General features: G+C 44.8%; 2 protein-coding genes and 1 long non-coding RNA gene across 4 annotated transcripts; all 3 read left to right on the top strand.

Moving 5' to 3' along the window:
- The first annotated feature begins 1,785 nt into the window (after positions 1-1,785).
- Positions 1,786-6,875, top strand: LOC120897664 (uncharacterized protein K02A2.6-like). Its single transcript, XM_040302684.1, has one exon. The coding sequence runs from the start codon at positions 2,157-2,159 to the stop codon at positions 6,606-6,608; it is 4,452 nt and encodes a 1,483-aa protein (XP_040158618.1). The 5' UTR covers positions 1,786-2,156; the 3' UTR covers positions 6,609-6,875.
- A 5,775-nt stretch (positions 6,876-12,650) lies between these two features.
- On the top strand, positions 12,651-13,015 carry LOC120894857. The gene is made up of 2 exons (XR_005738250.1): positions 12,651-12,757; positions 12,818-13,015. It is a non-coding gene; the product is annotated as an uncharacterized LOC120894857 (long non-coding RNA).
- Positions 13,016-14,249: 1,234 nt separating this feature from the next.
- LOC120895190 (ATP-binding cassette sub-family B member 7, mitochondrial) lies at positions 14,250-20,555 on the top strand. 2 transcript variants are annotated; one of them, XM_040298307.1, is made up of 7 exons: positions 14,250-14,404; positions 16,398-16,572; positions 18,128-18,251; positions 18,332-18,486; positions 18,546-18,712; positions 18,783-19,964; positions 20,038-20,555. In XM_040298307.1, the coding sequence occupies exons 1-7, from the start codon at positions 14,276-14,278 to the stop codon at positions 20,284-20,286; spliced, it is 2,181 nt and encodes a 726-aa protein (XP_040154241.1). In that variant the 5' UTR covers positions 14,250-14,275; the 3' UTR covers positions 20,287-20,555. The 2 variants fall into 2 exon arrangements, with proteins under 2 accessions (XP_040154241.1, XP_040154240.1); XM_040298306.1 differs by having other exon boundaries at positions 17,846-18,251.
- Positions 20,556-20,672: the final 117 nt, after the last annotated feature.

Genomic DNA, 20,672 nt, shown 5'->3' with positions numbered 1-20,672 from the left:
GTCAGAACGTATTCAGAATCCATACTGTTCTTGTACGTATCCTAAATGCTTACAGATCCTGGACCATATATCTTGGTCCCAAACTGATCCTGTCTTTGAACTGATACCGAATCCATACCGTCCCTAAAACTGATACCGAACCCATAGCGTTCCTGGAACTGATTCTGAAGTTATTCCAATTCAAGAACCATAACTGGACCTGTCTGAACAGGGAACCGATCACGATTTAGCAAATCATACAATACGTATCCAGAAACTGATGCTGTAACCATAATGGTCGATGAACCTTTTCCGGCCGCAGGAAACATTCAGCTTAAAAAATTAGGATGATCCAAGTAGCTAGGAAGTAACAATAGCTAATGCGCGTTGCCAGGAGAAACACTGAACCTGAACCATTGCTGGCCCTGGCACTAATGTAGAATTCTTAGCAAGAAAATATTAAAATATGTCCTGGTCATATTGTTTTTGTAGTAATACTAAAAAGACCTTCAGACATTACTTCAATAGAGCAGGAATTGAATCTGAGTCTGTCCTTGCACTGAGAACTGACCCGGTACCTATTCCGGATCTGAAACGGGTCTCTTCGCAGCATCTGTGAAGAGGATAAACACAAGCCGCAAATACGGCTTAAAGTAATGGGGCGCATTCTGAGAGATGAATAGGCACCTTTTTGGCGAACAAGATTCAACAAATTGTAGAATGATGAAAATCTTTCCAGAATAATAAACCACTTAAAAACCAGCCTTTTTTCAGCCGTATTTTTCCACCGCTTGCCTGCACACTTATCGTTTTCCTGTCAAAACAGCTCGTTGCACGCTCGCTTTCAAAACAAACTGTCAATGCGGCTGCTGCCAGTGTGGCCAGATTATTTTGGCGCTTTTCGGTAGGCGCTTTGAACCGGCAAATAAAAAATATTGTAACATACTATGATAGTTTATCAACCAGAATAACAACACTTTCAAGAAAAATAATGAAAAATATTGATATGTGAGCAATTTTTGTGAAACTGCTGCACTAGCCTGCCGAAAACTGGTACAGTTACCCTAGTTTTCGCTAGGTAAACCGTCTTGTGTACGACCAAAAAACATCACGTAATCGTACAACCGCCTACTCGGGTATTCCATACATTTTGTATGGAAGAATGATGTTTTTCGTTGTTAAAAGAGTATATCTTTTGAATTTCTTGTAAGATTTGAATGAAAACTGTCTTAAAAGGTTCATAATAATGTAAGATTAGAATTTTAGTAAGATTAGAATTTTAAAAATCCTATGAATATTTTTTTCATTCGAAAATATGTTCTAACTTTACCACCATAACTGGCCAGGCCACATGTTTTACGTGGATGATTAGTCTTTTTCTAAGTTTTAATTACATTCCTCTCAAAAGTTATATACATTTTTCAATTGTTTTGCTTGTTGTATAAAAACATATGTTGACGATCTATGCTCATCATGTTTTATTAAAAACCGGCTACGAGCGGCTCCAGACAATTTCGGAACCTCCCCCAAGTGCCACAAATCCACTAAACGACCACTAAACGGCTTCTAAACGACTCAAGTTCTCTACCTAAACGGAATATAGAAAGACTTCGTTTAGCAGAAGGCAAACGACTCAAGCATTCTAAAAATAGCGAAAAAGCTGGTGGCGCTCTCTGTTGGTGGGATACCCCAACCAGTTGAGCCTTCATCGCTTGGAGGAGAGCTTTCTCATTTCCTCTGTACTGTTGTATGTGTTATGGGCCAACCTGATGATCCCGTAGATCGCTACCGAGGACACTCATCGGGCGTAGATCGAAGTGTGTGTGCGATCTATCGGGAGGTCAGCGAACGCGCGCTCGGCACGATGCCGATCGAGGAGAAAGATATGGCGCGCGCTTGAGAAAAGTCGTGGAACAAAGTGGTAGCAAATCGTTTACGAGTTATTAATAATAAACAAGGACTTTCCAATCCCATCGTTTTGAAGGAAGTAACGCGTTAACGTTTCTTAGCGTTCTTTCGAAAGAAAACGAAAAATATAACAGTGGCGACGAGTTGAAAAAAAAAAAAGACTTTTTCAGTGCAGTGAAGTTTAGTACGAAAGGCATTGTTAAAGTGTTCGCGTGTGAAGTGCATCCTTTACCGGAAAAGAGAGGCAATTTCATCGAAGCGGCATTAAAATGTTTAATCCCGAAGGCGATGCCGAGATGGATGAGCAGCGACGTTTGTCTCTGAACGGTGCAAGGGCTCTGAACCCGGGCTTTGTTCAGCCAACGCAAAGTGCACCGATGCAACCAGCACAACCGCCATCGCAAAATCCCGTTGCTTCATCGGCACAAGCAGGACTGGCCATGAACGGTTCTGAAACGGGAATGTTTTTGCAAATGCTGAATCTTATGCAGCAGCAAATGCAGCAGCAGCAGCAACAGCTATCTCAGCAGCAACAAATGATGGCACACATGATGCAACAAACACCACACACGACAGCGCAGCCCCAACAACAAGCCCAGCAGGCTCAACAGTATGCACAGCAGCCCGCAGCACCAAGGAATCCAGAGTTGATTATGGATGCTTTGGCAGGAAGCATCAACGAGTTTCGGTTCGAGGCAGAATCCGGCGTGACGTTCCCTGCATGGTATGCGCGTTACGAGGATTTGTTCGTGCAAGACGCCTCCCGACTAGAGGATTCAGCGAAAGTGCGGCTGCTCATTCGCAAATTGGGCACAGCGGAACACGCGCGGTACTGCAACTTCATCCTTCCCCGTGTTCCCCGCGACCTCACGTTCGACGATACAGTTAGCAAACTGAAGGCCCTATTTGGAAGCGCGGAGTCCCTACTTAGCAAGCGATACAAGTGTTTGCAAATTGTGAAAGCTCATAACGAAGACCTGATGACATTCGCATGTCGGGTTAATCGCGCTTGTGTTGATTTCCAATTCAGCGCTATGACCGAGGAGCAGTTCAAATGCTTAATGCTTGTTTGTGGGTTGAGAGAGGAAGGCGATGCTGAAATCCGCACACGGCTTCTTGCTCGCATCGAGGACAAGGCAGACCTCACGCTGGAGCAGCTTTCTGCCGAAGCTCAGCGCATCACAAGCTTGAAGGTGGACAGCGCGATGATAGCCACCGAGGGAAACGAGCGAGTTTTCGCTATGCGCGGTGACTACAAGCAGCGGTACGCGCAGCAGACACAACGCAGCTTCAGCAAACAGCAGCATCCTCAGCAAGCAGACCGAAGCGCACTAGCAGCGAAACCACCGGGTCCATGCTGGTTATGCGGCGATCATCATTGGATACGAGATTGTTCGTACCGGTCGCATAAGTGCGAGGATTGTGGCAAGTATGGGCACCGCGAAGGGCATTGTAACACTGCAGGGCGAAAGAAAAGAAAAAATAATTTCTACAAGCGCTCTTCAGTAGCGACAAGGGTAGTTTCCGTTAATATTTTTAGCGTACAACAAAACCGGAAATATGTGACTATCCACATTGGGCAGAAATCGGCCAGGTTACAGCTCGACACTGGCTCGGACATTACGATCATAGGACGAAAGACCTGGAAACAGCTCGGCATGCCAACTCTATCTCCAGCGCAAGTGCACGCGAAAACGGCAACTGGTGCACACATTCAGCTGGATGGCGAATTTGAAGCGGATATCACGATTAACGGAAGGACTGAAACGGCGATAATAAGAGTCATTCCGTCAGATTTGCAGCTATTAGGAGCCGATCTAATTGATATCTTTTCGCTTGCAGCCATGCCGATGAACCAGTTTTGCAACAGAATAGAGAGCGATTCTGCAAAATGGGAGAAGCGATTTCCAGCTGTTTTCCACGGTACAGGTTTATGCACAAAGGCCAATATAAAGCTGCAATTGAAGGAAAATGTCCGTCCTATTTTCTGTCCGAAGCGTCCCGTAGCTTACGCTATGCAGGCAACAGTCGAGAAGGAGCTAGATAGGCTACAAGCACTCAAAGTCATTACGCCAGTTGATTATTCCGAGTGGGCCGCGCCGATTGTCGTCGTTAGAAAGGGGAACGGTAGTATTCGCATTTGTGGGGACTACTCCACCGGACTGAATTCGGCTCTTCGGTCATATGAATACCCATTACCGCTCCCAGACGATATTTTCGCTAAGCTGGCCCAATGCAGATTCTTTAGCAAAATCGACCTTTCAGACGCCTTTTTACAGGTCGAAATTGATGCCAGATACCGACCTTTGCTAACCATAAATACACATCGCGGCTTATATTATTACAATCGCCTGCCGCCCGGCATCAAAATAGCTCCTGCAGCATTCCAGCAGCTAATAGACACCATGCTTGCTGGACTAAAAGGAACATCCGGATATATGGATGACGTAATCGTTGGTGGCAAAACGGAACGCGAGCACGATGAAAATCTGCTGAATCTATTCCGCCGAATACAGGAATTCGGATTCACTATCCGTGCAGACAAATGTGCGTTCAAAATGCAGCAGATAGAGTATCTGGGTTTCATCGTCGATAGTCGTGGCCTTAGACCAAACCCAGCAAAAATCGACATAATTCAAAAGCTGCCAACACCAACAAATATCAGCGAGGTACGTTCATTCCTAGGCGCGATCAACTACTATGGAAAGTTCGTTTCGAAAATGCGCGACCTACGATACCCGCTAGATATGCTATTGAAAGACGAGAGCAAATTTTTATGGACTCGGGAATGTGATCGAGCCTTCAGCAAATTTAAGGAAATTCTCTCGTCCGATTTACTGCTGACACATTATGACCCGAACGCCGAAATTGTGGTATCTGCAGATGCATCAGCAGTTGGACTTGGTGCAACAATTAGCCATAAATACGCCGATGGCTCGATAAAGGTTGTACAACATGCATCAAGGGCGCTAACGCAAGCCGAAACAAGGTACAGCCAAATAGACCGCGAAGGTCTTGCCATTATTTTTGCGGTCACTAAGTTCCACAAGATGCTGTATGGTCGTCATTTTTGCCTGCAGACAGACCACCGTCCACTAGTAAGAATCTTCGGCAGTAAAAAAGGTATTCCGGTTTACACGGCAAACAGACTGCAACGATTCGCACTGACCTTGCAGCTGTATGACTTCAGCATCGAGTATGTTCCCACTACTAAGTTCGGTAACGCCGACATACTATCGAGACTGATAAGGGAACATGCCAAACCGGAACCGGAGTACATCATAGCCAGCGCCGAACTCGAGGAGGATGTAAGTTTTGTAGCAACAAATTCCATTAACGCATTTCCTCTTAATTTTAGAGACGTTGCCAGAGCTACAAATACTGACGCAGTCTTGAAGAAGGTTCACCAGTACGTCATGGAAGGGTGGCCTCGAAACCTGAGCTACGGTGCAGACCTGGCACGCTTTTTCAATCGAAGCGAAGCCCTTTCTTCGGTTCGAGGATGCATTTTGCTCGGGGAGAGGGTAGTGATCCCTACCAGATTACGCGAGAAATGTCTGAAGCAGCTACACGAAGGCCATCCCGGGAAGCAAAGAATGAAGGCACTTGCCCGGAGTTATGTATACTGGCCTAGCTTGGATGAGGACATTTCCGAGTGCGTTAAGACTTGCCATGCATGTGCGGTAGCCGCAAAATCGCCTCCTCATACGAAACCATTATCCTGGCCAGCCACTAAACAGCCTTGGGAAAGAATTCACATCGATTATGCAGGGCCCATTAACGGCGAGTTTTATTTGGTGATAGTCGACGCAAATACTAAATGGCCAGAGGTTATAAAGGCAAATTCAACATCGACCGCTGGAACAATTGCTATATTAAGAGGCGTATTTGCTCGTTTTGGTTTCCCCATTACACTTGTGAGCGATAACGGGCCGCAGTTTTCGAGTACTGCATTTACCGATTACTGTTGTAGCAAAGGCATACAACATGTTACAAGCCCACCGTTTCATCCACAGTCGAATGGGCAAGCAGAACGTTTCGTCGACACCTTTAAACGGTCGGTCAAAAAGATAGAAGAAGGTGGAGCGTCCCACGGAGAAGCTCTCGATATTTTCCTCCAAGCGTACCGATCAACGCCCAACGCCACTCTCGAAAACCATCGCTCGCCTGCAGAGGCAATGTTTAATCGAAAAATAAGAACAGCGATGGAACTGTTAAAGCCTCCGCCGACCACTGAAACGCTGCCTGAGGAACATGGTCGGGGCTTCAAGAGTGGTGATTGCGTTTACGCGAAGTGGTATTCGCGCAACTCTTGGAAATGGGTTCCCGCGCAGGTTGTTCGCATTATAGGGAATGTGATATATGAGGTTAAGACGGATGACGGCCGTATGCATCGCCGTCACGTAAACCAGCTGCGGAAACGGGACATCGGCAGTTCAGAGCAATCAACTAATCTCGCGGCTCGTACGCAATTGCCGCTAGATCTGCTCATCGAAGGACCAAGAGATGTCGTGCCAGTTGAGCACCCTACAGTGATATCCTCACCGCTGCTACCATCATCATCCGACGGGGTCCGTGGTATGACCTCCTCACCGCCGTTACCATCTCCACGACCAGTACCTGTCCAACGAAGAAGACGTCAGCAGCCGGTACAATCGCCACGCCGGTCCAACAGGTCCAGACGATTCCCGCGTAGGCTTGATGGGTACCTGCTGCAATAAAAAGGGGGAGATGTTATGGGCCAACCTGATGATCCCGTAGATCGCTACCGAGGACACTCATCGGGCGTAGATCGAAGTGTGTGTGCGATCTATCGGGAGGTCAGCGAACGCGCGCTCGGCACGATGCCGATCGAGGAGAAAGATATGGCGCGCGCTTGAGAAAAGTCGTGGAACAAAGTGGTAGCAAATCGTTTACGAGTTATTAATAATAAACAAGGACTTTCCAATCCCATCGTTTTGAAGGAAGTAACGCGTTAACGTTTCTTAGCGTTCTTTCGAAAGAAAACGAAAATATAACAGTATGGTTTCGCATTGAAGTTATGCATCGCTAGAACTAGAACGGCGATACGATTGTTTAAATACTAAACTCCAACGGAAACCACCAGCACTGAGCAAGTGAGATTTGAGTAATGGTCGTTGGTGTTGATACCCACGTATCTGACCACGCGACCATTCATATAGATTTTTGCTCAGAAAGTTAGAAGGCTAAATAGGTCATGATAAGATGAAACATGTCGAAACACATTGCAAGAAAAGGATAGCAATATAATGATGAGTTGTAGTACGCCATCTATTGATCAAACCAATGAAGCTGTGGAGCTTTCATTTTTTTCTATGGATATTCAATTTTCCAGTCGTTTCAGCTTAATCTGTGGCGCTTGGGCCTCCACTCCAACCTAACGGATCCGGCTCCGAAGCTGACTCCGCTCCAGCTGCTCCGGAGCCGGTTCCGCACCAACGACTCCACGCTCACGGCTGCTCCGGAGCTGGTTTTTACAGATTGCACCATAAAATCATTTTAGATAATGGAAGATCCATAATTAGCTGAGTAAATAATGTTGAAAGGAATCTATAAAAAATCGATAAGTTTTGAACATTGTTTAACAATCACACTATCACATCGGGTGTTAGTTTCTACACTTGCGAGATGATAGATTCTTTTTTAGGCTATCATACAATGCCGTCTCTATTGAAACATTAGTCCAGAGCCGTTGGTTGGAGCCATTAATTCGTCGCCGGCTCCGGGGCTGTTGGTACGGAGGTACGGCTCCGGAGCTATTGGTGCGGATCCGGCTCCGGAGCCATAGATGCGCTCCAAAACACCCATCCCTATTCGGCAGTAGCACTATGACACTATAAGTAACACAAAAGTATGAATGTGTGTGTTAACTTTCAGCCAATTTTATTTAATTTGCTTGTAGTGGTTGATATCATTTTAAAAGAGGTGATTTCAGTGTTAATTTCAATATATTGCTACATGACAAGCAATAAAATTTAACTGTACACAACTGTAACCACGCGGCTACATGAGGTGAAATATACAACGAAATGAACTATTTGACTATAGGTGAAATATCTGACGGATAAAGTATCACAGCAACCAGCTGATGTGCAATGTAAATAAATAACGTGTACACAATCGCAATTAAATCCTTAAAATAACTTTAATATCAAGTATTTCGTCAATTTTCAGTCAACAATTCATCATTTCTTGCAACTAGGGAATGTTCTGCTTAGAAAGATATTCTTTTTAAGGGAATTTCGAAAACGGATATTGTATCTCCCCCAACTCTTTAGCTGTATCTGTCAGATATTTCACCTGTCAAATAGTTCATTTCGCTGTATATTTCACCTCGTGTAGCCGCACGGTAATACACCATTTGAAAGAAAAGAAAAATACATAAGCAAAACATGCGGTAAGGCCGGTTAAGGTGTTGGAGTTACAGCACGTTTTTGATTGCTAAAAATATCAATAGGATTTTTTAAAATTCTAATTTTACTACGGTATGTTATAAAACATTATTGTGATCCTATAAGACAATTTTCATTCCATTCTAACAAGTAAATCAAAAGATATACGCTTTTAACCTCGAAAAACATCATTCTTCCATACAAAATGTATGACCTACCTGGGTATGCGGTTGTACATGTGAAGGGTATATAATCTTAAATAATTTTAAAAAAATATCTAAACATTTTTGATATTTTTGATTTTTTGCACATGGGTAGAAAAAATCTTTTCTGAGGCATTTTAAAAATTTGAAGTCGATACGATTCTTTAATCCAAAGTTATTTTGGAATAAAGATGCGAAACTTACACGGGTAGGTTGTACACAAGACGGTTAAAACTCAAAACTTAACTGAGTTAAAAAAAGTAAAAGCGAAAGAAGTGTTAAGTGGGATGGGTGGCGGGGGGGACCTAATGCGCAAAATGAATCTTCCATCTCACGAGAATATGCATCCTTTATCTAAGATATAGATAAGATTTGGTTCAGCGGTTACACAAATGAAGGTCTTTCTGAAGTGTCGATGTGAAAATTGTACTGGGAATTCTAATCCAAAGAAGCTAAGATGCACATTTTTTTCTCAGTGGTGGCAAGTTCTTTTTCTCGGGGCTCCACCCGATCGCTTAGGGCCGCAGCAGTGCTCCATTGGATACAACTTTATCGTACGTGCTGTCATTTGATTTTCGCGGGATTATTTAGATTGATTTGATTGTTTGGCTGAGTTTTATAGTTCAATGATTAAAAAAATTTAATTTTTTTCCTTCAAACCCAAATATATATACATCGGTATTTCTGGTCACTTTGCCCACAGGGCAGGCGAGCTTTTTGGCGGCCACCGTCGCAAAACCGTCGCAAAACGTCAAAACCGGCGTCGCATGTACTGCAAACCGACGTCGCTAGCGAGCGAAACTCGCAACGATTTCGAGGCGCTGGCGACGGTCGTTTTTGACGTTTGGCGACGGTTGTTGACCTTTCGAGCGAGCTTTTGCCCTGCGAGCCAGTGTGGCCAGATTATATTGGCAGATTTCGGCAGGAGCACTGTTGAGAACGCAACCATTTAACCTTCGTTTCTAAGACCAAAAATACACCCTCATCTTTATGACCAACTACCCAGGTAGGTCATACATTTTGTACGGGAGTTTGCATTTCTGGATGGTTAATTGATCATATCTTCTGTTTTAATTATTGAAATAACTTCAAATTTTCAAGAAAGCTGCATGTAGAAAATTACACCTCGTGTGAAATTGGAGGAAAACTTGTGATATTTTGGGAATAAGAAAATAACGTGTAGACGGTTGAACTGTCATAGCAAAGTGAATCAATGCAATGTTTAGTCATAGCAATTTTTATTCACTTGTCTGTTTGAGTTCATTTGTACATGCTATAATTCATTGCATAGTTCAGTTCATCCTCATCTAGTTCCTTGTTTATATTGTAGCCTTCAAATGTTGTCTGTTTCTAATCCCGTTACCATAATCCCATAATTCATGCCATAATATAATTCAAATAAATGTATTGTAAAAAGGGTTCACAAAGAAATAAATTTACACAAAGCAATTAAACACGTCTTTCCCGCTTATGCGTCAATCTTCGAATGACGGTTATCTGTTATAATCTAAACTTAAGCTAGGTTTATACGTGCATGTTTACAGTATACATAGAAATTCAAAGTAAGTAAGTAAGTGCATAAAACTTTGTTCTTTCCAGTATAAACAATAGGAATTTTCCTAATTATTTTTCACATACAGGCGGTCCCCAAGATACACCCGACTTCAAGCTTTCCTGAAAATTTGAAGTTATTTCAATAACTAAAACAGAAGATATGATCATTTTGTACTTTTAAAATGGTATGGATTTATTATCTACAATATAATATAATATATAAATAAGTACACTTATACAACAATAACAAACGGGATTGAAATACGTCCGTCGTACGGGGCGGTCGGGAGCAAAGAGGCCGAAACTTGTCACTCTCTCGCTGATAGCGCGTATCATCGGGAGTGATCGGCTTATCCGTCAACCGATCGGCAATCGCGACACAGGGTGCTCCCAACAGATCAATTTACCACGCAAAAGAGCAATTTCTCCTACAAAATGTATGACCTATCCGGGTAGGTGATCATAAAGATGGGGGTGGATTTTTGGTCATAGAAACAAAGGTTAAATGCAAAATGAGTTGATGTACCAGGTGGGATTATCCAGTGCAATTTGACGTCTAAAACCGAAAATAGGAAGAAACCCTGGTTTGACAGTTAGATCCATAACAAACTGGATGCTTTGATGATTTTTCTATGGATTCACTGCTAACTTTATCCAAAATTTTCACAATTTTACTCGATATTTGAGATATTTCGATGGTCTGTTGAACAGGAGCAAAGTACATATGCAGTGGCACTCTGATAAATTCCTCTCTTTCAGTATAAATTCATATTTGGTTCGCTTGGTACACTTCTCCTTGCTCGCTGACTGAACGGATTCAATAACCGTTTCCTATATATCAGATTTTGCTAGGGAACTGTGTTGTTCCCAAGCGCCACAGATTAAGCTTAAACGACTGGAAAATTGAATATTCATAGAAAAAAAAAATGAAAGCTCCACAGCTTCATTGGTTTGATCAATAGATGGCGTATTACAACTCATCATTATATTGCTATCCTTTTCTTGCAATGTGTTTCGACAAGTTTCATCTTATCATGACCTATTTAGCCTTCTAACTTTCTGAGCAAAAATCTATATGAATGGTCGTGTGGTCAGATACGTGGATATCAACACCAACGACCATTACTCAAATCTCACTTGCTCAGTGCTGGTGGTTTCGGTAGGAGTTTAGTATTTAAACAATCGTATCGCCGTTCTAGTTCTAGCGATGCATAACTTCAATGCGAAACCATACAACAGTATAGAGGAAATGAGAAAGCTCTCCTGCAAGCGATGAAGCTCAACTGGTTGGGGTATCCCACCAACAGATAGCGCCACCAGCTTTTTTGCTATTTTTAGAATGCATGAGTCGTTTGCCGTCTACTAATCGAAGTCTTTCTATATTCCGTTTAGGTAGAGAACTTGAGTCGTTTAGGAGCCGTTTGGTGGTCGTTTAGTGGATTTGTTGCACTTGGGTTGTTATCCAGTAATCTTCAGATCATCATTTTAATCCAAGAACTGGCCGTCGCGTAGGTTTTTTTGGTTTCTTTCTTCATGCTACGCCTGAGCAAAACCACATACAATTTCTGCGAGATTTTGTTTAAACTTCAAGGCATACTAGATTTTGTTATGGAGCAAACCGTCAAATTGTGTGTCGATGTATTGGTGAGAAAGAACACCATAAGCCCAACTGATATACAGGTGTCCCCCGAGATACGACTGTATTTGGGACCGAAAAAATGTCCTAAAGCAAGGCGTAAGTTGAAATAGTCGTATATAGAATATCTGTGACTATAAAGTTTATAACCGAAATTGAAGAGTCGAAATCTATGAAGTATTAATTTCTCTCCAAAAGCCGTTTACACGACATAGATATTCAAGATCGGGGTGTTGTGGAATCTGAGGAAATATGTTTGTAACGGTTATCTGCACAGAAATTCAAAAAAATATATCAATTTCGTCTCAATGACATCTTTCAACTGTCAAAATCGAAATCGTCGTATCTGCGAATAGTCGTAACTCGAGGGGGTCGTAACTCGGGGGACGCCTGTATACACCCAAGTAGCCTTAAGAAACTCTATTTGATTATTAACAGTTTTTTAAAGCCTTTAATAATCAAATAGAGTTTCTTAAGAGAATATGACATTTCCAAGCGTTACATCATAACGACGTATTCCGTTACACTCGTTTTTTTCGATTCGGGTTAATATAACGCACAGTGTTTTTCAAATTTTATCTACACCATTTCCAATTTATTCAATATTCGGAAAATCATTTTTCATTCTTATTTATGTAATAATGCGTATTTATTTTTACACCAAACTATTTTTTTTATTAACTGTTTGAAAACTATGTGTTTTCTTTTATTCCTCTATTTGTATCTGCGGTGATAATAAAAAAATAATTTAAAAATAATAAAAAAATTTTGATATTTTCAAATAATACATGTGAAGAGTTTGATAAAGGGTATGCAATATTTGCAAATGAGAAAATTTTTCAATAAAATGTATATTTTCTTGGGCAAAATAATATGCTCTTGATGACGATAATTTTTGAGACATACTGTACAAGGTCACGTACATGGCGCCTCCATTTCTTATGTCAAAAAGTTCGTCCAGCTTCGTGTGTGTAGCTTGTGTGTAGATGGCAACAAAACCAAGCGTCTGCGACAATTTCTATCAGCTATTGTCTAATTTGTGTGTCATCATGATTTTATAACAGGTCAGTGTATCGATATTACCAATATCTTTACATGAGCTACATAAGTTTTATATTCTGCAGCATATTTGATTTGGATAGCGTTTGGACATCATGTTTTTCGTCCACGGCTGCAGCTGACCTCCATGCTGATATAATGGAAGAAACCCATGGAATGAAAGAAACTTATGTGATACAGTGACAATATGCAGTGACAAAACGATGAAATGTCGAATAAAAGTATTTGTGGTGAATTTATGCATTTATTCCATGAAATATTAACACCTTCTGTTGTAACTTAACGAAGATCTAGAAAATACATATAGAATGAGACAGAGCAATACAGCCATCTCTGTCGATTTGTTCGTTGAGTTTGACATTTTTCGTTAAAAATACCGGCAAAATTTTAATTTTTAACGAAGCATTGACGAAGCCAGGAAAGCGTTACGCAGTGTTTTAAGCCCTGAAATTACTGCTGTATGGAAAGCTAAAAGTAATACTTTTAGGCATACTTTTAACGGTTTCTTAACAGGATTGTGCTACTTGGGCACTCACTTTGGTTAAATGGTTGCGTTCTCAACAGTGCTCCTACCGAAATCTGCCAATATAATCTGGCCACACTGGCCCGCAGGGCAAAAGCTCACTCGAAAGGTCAATAACCGTCGCAAAACGTCAAAAACGACCGTCGCCAGCGCCTCGAAATCGTTGCGAGTTTCGCTCGCTAGCGACGTCGGTTTGCAGTACATGCGACGCCGGTTTTGACGTTTTGCGACGGTTTTGCGACGGTGGCCGCCAAAAAGCTCGCCTGACCTGCGGACCAGCGTGGCCAGATTATATTGGCAGATTTCGGCAGGAGCATTGTTGAGAACGCAACCATTTAAATTTAATCAATTATTTTAACGATCAATTTCTTCTTCATTTTCTTCAATTTCTGAGGAAAATACAATGAAACAGCGCGAGCAAGCGTTCTTTTCAGTGGCACTCACTGGCGCTTTGCCTCGTGCATTTTAAAGGCATGCAATAGAGCGCATTCTCTCCGTGAAAGCGCTCCATCCGCCATTTTTATTTTTCAGCCCACCGGACCCCCACCGTGTGTTTGTACCTACCCCTCGACTGAAAATTTAATTCTCTTTGTCTGTCAGGTGAGCTTAAACCGCGGACAGCGAGATTCAAATTCAAATTTAAATAATTTTCTTTGACGAGCAATTCTCGGAATCCCCACAACTGACATGTTCTACTTATTAGGAACATTAAATTTTAACGGATAAAACTAAAAAGTGCCAGGCAAACAAACGTGCAACAGCGCGATAAGTAACAAATGAGGATAGCGATCCTTGAAACAGCAACCCAAGCGCCACAGATTAAGCTTGAACGACTGAATAATCAAATATCTGTGATTTTCGGTAGGATAAATGGAAAATCGGTAGTTTTAGGGTGGTCATATGTGAATCGGTAGGCATATAAAAAATCGGTAGGAATACAGATAAATCGGTATTTCTGGTCACTCTGGCTGCGGCTGCTGCTGCTGCTGTCAGCTGAAAAATGGCCGCGCTGCTGCACGTCGTATCAAAACAAGCTCCGCAATTGAATCGCAATCTTCTCGAAGGTGTACGACTTTCGTTTAAAAATCATCACCCGCTGAGCGAAACTCACTGCCGGCTACAGTCTCGGGTAAGTGCATCTTAGTTTTAACGCGCTCAATTGCACCCTTTACACACACACACACACGCGTTCAAAGGAACCACCGGCGGCGGTGCTCTCGCGAAGTGCGTAACTAAATCACGAAAGTGCTCCACGGATTGTGTGCGGTTTGGTGCGTGTGGCGTGCGGCGGAAGGTGGAGAGTGAACAGATGCTTTGCCAATATGGGCTACATGCTTCCCCCGTTGTTTGCATTCCCACAAAAAGAAATCCCCCCCCCCCAACCCGCTCACGTATTGACTGATAGCAGATCTGTGTGTTCAATTTCAGCCGTGAATCATCTTTTCGCTCTCCTTCCTCCGCTTGCGCACCGCACGTATCCGCGAGGAGTGGAGATTGTCGAGATCGGGAGACCGAAAACTCCCGCACGAAGCACCTGTTATCACAAAGGAAAGGTGGGCCACAGAACCCACCCCATCCGCAACAAGGCCAAGGTCAAGGGATATTACGTGCGTGTTTTGAAGGCAATCCAAACAAGCCTGCCTGGCTGGCTTACATAATCCCGACGCGCTATGACAGCTGACGGAATGACCTCGATACGCAGGGAGGCAAAACGAACAAAAGGCGCAAAATATCCGTCCGAGTGTGTGGACCACGTTCCACTCTTCCGCTGGCTGAAAGGATTGGGCTGGCGGAATGAAACGGGCCTCCGGATTGGCCGGTTTGAGTGCACCGGCAAAGGATTGTACTCACGCAAACCGCTCGCCGAGGCGGACTGTCTAATAGCGCTACCCTTTGAGGCCCTGATCGGCCTGAACGTGCTGGAGCGCGATGAACACTTCCGCAGCATGTTCGACGAGTCGGCCGTCCAGGAGCGAGCACAGTCGCTGGAGAAGCTTCCCTTTCAGGCGCTGCTTGCGTTTTACCTGTGCGTGGCGAAATCGGCCCACTTCGATCCTTACCTTCAATCGCTGCCGCAGACATTCTCGAATCCATACTTCTGTACCAAGCAGGAGCTGGTCTATCTGTCCGAGGTGCTGCTGCAAAGAATGGTAGAGCAGAACGGGCTCATTAAAAGCGGTTTAGAGCGAATCAATTCCGTCCTCCGGGACGAATGGAAGGATACGGTCGAGCTGGAGAGGTTTAAATGGGCTTACTTCGTTGTTAACACGCGCAGCGTTTTCCTAGACCCGATGGCGGTCAAAATGATCAACAGCTTCCTACCATCCGGGTCACTGTTTGAAGACTTCCTTGCCGACGAGCCGTCCATGGCGCTGGCACCGTTTTTGGACTTTTTCAACCACCGATGTGGTGCCAAAACCGTCAACGGATTATCACTCTCCACGTCCCAAATTCGCGACTGCTTGCTCAAGGAACGGCCCCTGGAGCTGTACTACAACCTACACACCGACACAGCGTACCGGGCCGGGGAGCAAATCTTCATTAGCTACGGTACGCACAACAACACCAAACTGCTGCTCGAGTACGGCTTTTCCATCCCGTCGAATCCGGACGACTTTGTGGAGCTTACCATCGGCACGATCAATGCGTTTATGAAACACGATCCGGAGCTGCGCTGTTTGCGTTTGCCGCGGGAAAAGTATCGCTTTCTCGCCGACCACCGGCTCGATGAGCAGCTGTTCTTCGTCGGGGACGATCTGCTCAGCCACAATCTGGCCGTCTGTCTGACGGTGCTGTTCGTGGAGCGCAACATTCACCACATGAAGGCGGTCGCGTTCGCCGCCACGCCACCGCTCGAACCGATCCGAGCGATTGCACTGCGGTTGGTGGACTTTTTGCTGCTAGAATGCAGGCAAAGCATCGAGGGGCTTAACAAGCTGGCGGGCCTAAGCACGGCCGGAACCGCTTACCGAGAGTACCGTCGCGAGTGTGAAGTCTTTTTGAATAAAATCAAAAACAGCTTTTAAAATGCCCCACTCACACACACAAACCAATGTTTGGCAATGGTTTCATTTTACATTGATTTTACTGTATGTTTTATTTCCTGCTCCACGCTCCTTCAGCAACTGCATGTAAGTGCGGTCGCCGTCGCGAACTGGTACCATGATAACCGGAAAAGGAAACACTCGGAACCATGGGGGCAGCGGCGAAGCTATGCCACCCAGGGAGCGCTGCCGGAGAAGAATCAGCAAGCGACCGAGAACGCTCTGCTGAACATCTTTCAAAAGAAGCGGAAAGGTAAGAGAGTTGTGAACGAATTAGTGATGGGAGCTTGGAATCGGACCTGCCCGATTCCGATTCCGTACTCGGAATCAATTCTGCAGCAAATTCCGGAATTGACTCTGGAGCCGGAGTCGGTTTCGGAATTGATTATGTGATCGGAATCGGGTCCGGAATGGGCTTCGATCTGGGAATCGCAACTTAACGGTAACGAAATCAAGATTGATTCCAGAATTGGAATTAGCTTCGGGATGAGAATCAGTTCTTGAATTGAAATAAGAAGTTTCGGAAGCGATATGACTCGGAATCTCCATGAGAATAGATCGTTTACAAGTAATCTTTGATTATTTGCAGCTATCAGTACGTAGCATCATTGGACCCTAACACCTATTCTTATTGAGATACCGAAACGACTCCGTTTCAAAGCCAATTCTAATTTCGGAACTAATTCTGATTCCGGAACCGGTTCCGGAGCCAATTTCCGAGCCGATTCTGATTGCGGAGCTAATTCCGGTACCAATTCCGGAAACGATTCCGGAAATTGATTCCGGACCTACTTTCCGGAATCGATTTCAGGAATCTTCAGAGCTAGCCGGAATCGATTCCGACCAAAACTTTATTTTCCCCATCACTAGAAAGAACGGCATGAGACATTTTGTTTTTCATTTTTACACAAATAAATTAAACATTGCACAGCATATCATAAACGTAACTGCATTTTTTCCATACGACGAAAAGCAGTCTGAAATTACTAACCCAAGTGACAAAAAAATCTCATCTCATGAATAACTCCAAGGCTTGCGCGTAAATAAGGCGTGTTTGTTAAGCTGTGTGTTGCTGCTTGAGTTTTGCTTATCGGTTTTTGTTCATATTCCGTTCACTTTACCAATATTTTGGCATCTCCTGGCACCAAGTTGTTTCCGTTTTGCCATTCGTGCACACATTGTAAATGGTGTACGGGTCATTGATTGCAACAAGAAATATATTTTATGCACACAAAATTCAAAATTGTTTCTGTACAGACCTTTTCTCTGAATATCATCGGTTGGTAACATATCCCTATTTGTTTGTTTGTTTTTCTGTTTGCTTTATACCGAATTCAGTCAGCTACACCGGGGGTGACGTTATTTTCTGGTATTTCTCTTTCTTTCTCTTTCCCTTTTCTCCTGTCTCTCCACAATAAACGTTGAAATCGATGAATATTTTGTCGTTTGTGAATACGGGCGACTGAAAAAAAAATGGAATTTGAACATAACGAATCGCTACGAACGGAACCGAAACCTACCTTTAGCGCCATGGGAACTCCGAACCACCGATTCGTCCCATAGTGCGACACGACAACGACCGCAAGCACAGCAAGAACGGTACTACCGCCGCAGTGGCGATAGTAGCATGACGAACCGATTGCATCCTTCCTCCTTCTCATCGTCAATGCTCAGGGGGCCACCGCTAGCGAAACCAACATCCGCCATTACATCGAACGGGTCGTCCTTCCTTCTCCCTGCAACTCAACCCTCACTGCAAGCTCCATTCACGAAACAACCACCACCCATTCGTCATTGTTTCCATCTAGGGCACCATCCGGCCTCGGGCGAATCGATCGGGACGTACGATGGGCCGGAGATTACCGCGACGGATATGATCAAAGCGATGGCGACCTACATCTGGCCCAAGGACGATGCGATGGTGCGGAAGCGGTAAGTGCGAGACGTGGAAATGAAAGTAATTTCCGTAACCGTTTTTTCTTTAAATAATCGCCATTTTGTGTTCTTTTAAGGGTCCTAATTTCGCTGGGCCTACTGGGCGGCGCAAAGGTGCTGAATGTGTGCGTCCCGTTCCTGTTCAAAATGGGAGTTGATAATTTGAACGTGCTGAGCATGGACACGGTACCACAGGCGGCGTCCGCATTAACCATTTCCGTGCTGTTGGGATGTAAGGAGAAAGAATGAAACCAAAGCGATTTCAGACGCTTAATGGATGCTTTCTTGCAGATGGCATTGCCCGCGCCGGTGCAGCCGGTTTCAACGAGCTTCGGAACGCCGTGTTTGCCCGCGTGGCACAGCACTCGATTCGTAAAATTGCCACCAATGTGTTCCTGCATCTGCATAATCTCGATCTACAGTTTCATCTCAGCAAACAAACGGGTGCACTTTCTAAGGTATTTTTCGAGTAAATGGGACCCGTAATTTGCTCGAATTCTTTGCCAATAATGTTCTCCTTCCACACAGACAATAGACCGCGGATCGCGTGGCATTAACTTTGTGCTGACGGCGATGGTGTTCAACGTCGTGCCGACCATGTTCGAGCTGGCGCTCGTGTCCAGCATTCTCGGTATGAAATGCGGCATGGCGTATGCCGCCCTGTCGATGGGCTGCGTCGGCGTGTATAGTGCGTACACGCTCGCGGTGACCCAGTGGCGCACCAAGTTCCGCATCTACATGAACCAGGCCGAGAACGAGGCGGGCAATAAGGCGGTCGATTCGCTGATCAACTACGAAACGGTAAAGTACTTCAACAACGAACAGTACGAAGCGAACCGGTACGACCAGGTGCTGAAGAAGTACGAGGATGCGAGCCTGAAGACGAGCACCAGCCTGGCCCTGCTGAACTTTGGCCAGAATGCCATCTTCAGCGTGGCGCTCAGCACGATTATGGTGATGGCGGCGAACGAAATCGCCCAGGGCCGCATGACGGTGGGCGATCTGGTGATGGTGAACGGGCTGCTATTTCAGTTGTCCATCCCGCTCGGATTCCTCGGTAGCGTTTATCGCGAGGTGCGGCAGGCCCTGCTCGACATGCGCACCATGTTCACGCTGATGGGCGTGCAGAGCGCCATCCAGAGCCGGGCGAATGCGCCACCGCTCGATGTGCGGCGCGAGACGGCCTCGATCGAGTTCCGCAACGTGGGCTTCCGGTACGCGCAGAGCAACGAAATTTTTAAGGACCTTTCCTTTACCATCCCGGCGGGAAAGAAGATAGCGATCGTGGGTGGATCCGGGTCGGGCAAGTCGTCGATGGTGCGACTGCTGTTCCGCTTTTTCGAACCGAGCACGGGCGAGATTCTGATCAATGGGCAGAACATACGGGAGGTGGATTTGCAGAGCCTGCGGAAAGCGATTGCGGTGGTGCCGCAGGATTCCGTCCTGTTTCACGACACGATCCGGCACAACATCCACTACGGTGATCTGTCCAAGTCGCAGACGGAGCTGGAAAACGCGGCCCGCATGGCGGATCTGCATGATTCGATCCTGCAGTGGCCGAAGCAGTACGAAACGCAGGTCGGCGAACGGGGCCTGAAGCTGTCCGGGGGAGAAAAGCAACGGGTAGCGATTGCGCGCGCCATCCTGAAGAACTCACCGATTCTGATCTTTGACGAGGCTACCAGCAGCTTGGACTCCATCACCGAACAGGTGAGTTTAACATGGGGGGAGACAGTAAAATAATGTGTTTTCTCATGGAAACGGTGTGTATTTTTGCTTTTAGAACATTCTGCAAGCGCTGGCAAGGGCGACGGACAATCGTACCAGCATCTGCATTGCTCACCGTCTGTCCACCGTGATGGACGCGGACGAGATACTGGTGCTGGAGAATGGGCGCGTCGGTCAGCGCGGTACGCACGATCAGCTGCTCCGGAGCGGCGGCCTCTACACGAAGCTGTGGGACACACAGAACCGGCTGTACAACATTGGCAGCAAAAAACCGACCAAACCGGAGGGGGAAGAGAAGAAGTAAAGTAGGCTTAGTAGGACGAATACCGGTGATTTTGAAGGCGGAACAGCTGCGGGAGACGAAACACTATTGTTGACTATTTTTAAAAACCCTTACCCCTACCAATAATAATGCCCATCAAGCCTCGAGTCCATTGGCGGAAGAAGGAAAAGATAGATGAGAATTGTGTATAATTTGATCCGTTTATAATTTTCGATTGAAATCGAGTTAAATTAGGAAAATTGAATGTGCTGTGTACAGTGAAAATAAAACGAACAAAAATCTTCCCTTAACTGGTCTGACCTCTGAGCATTATTTAGAAGAAAGTATAGAATATTAATCCAAAATGAAATAAATTTTTACTTACTGCTCTACCGATATTTTTGAAAACTGAATCTGGCAACTGACAG

The sequence above is a fragment of the Anopheles arabiensis genome, chromosome 2 (genome assembly GCF_016920715.1).
Source record: "Anopheles arabiensis isolate DONGOLA chromosome 2, AaraD3, whole genome shotgun sequence".
Classification (NCBI taxonomy): Eukaryota; Metazoa; Arthropoda; class Insecta; order Diptera; family Culicidae; genus Anopheles; species Anopheles arabiensis.
The sequence above is the reverse complement of the archived record's forward strand: the minus strand, read 5'-3'. Positions and strand labels throughout refer to the sequence as shown.

Excerpts from the sequence above, each read along its gene's own strand:
- LOC120897664 (XM_040302684.1), top strand. The coding sequence starts at position 2,157 with ATGTTTAATCCCGAAGGCGATGCCGAGATGGATGAGCAGCGACGTTTG.
- LOC120895190 (XM_040298306.1), top strand. The coding sequence starts at position 14,276 with ATGGCCGCGCTGCTGCACGTCGTATCAAAACAAGCTCCGCAATTGAAT. Across the intron at positions 18,713-18,782 it reads AAACGGGTGCACTTTCTAAG|ACAATAGACCGCGGATCGCG; the intron begins GTATTTTTCGAG and ends CCTTCCACACAG. Across the intron at positions 19,965-20,037 it reads TGGACTCCATCACCGAACAG|AACATTCTGCAAGCGCTGGC; the intron begins GTGAGTTTAACA and ends TTTTGCTTTTAG.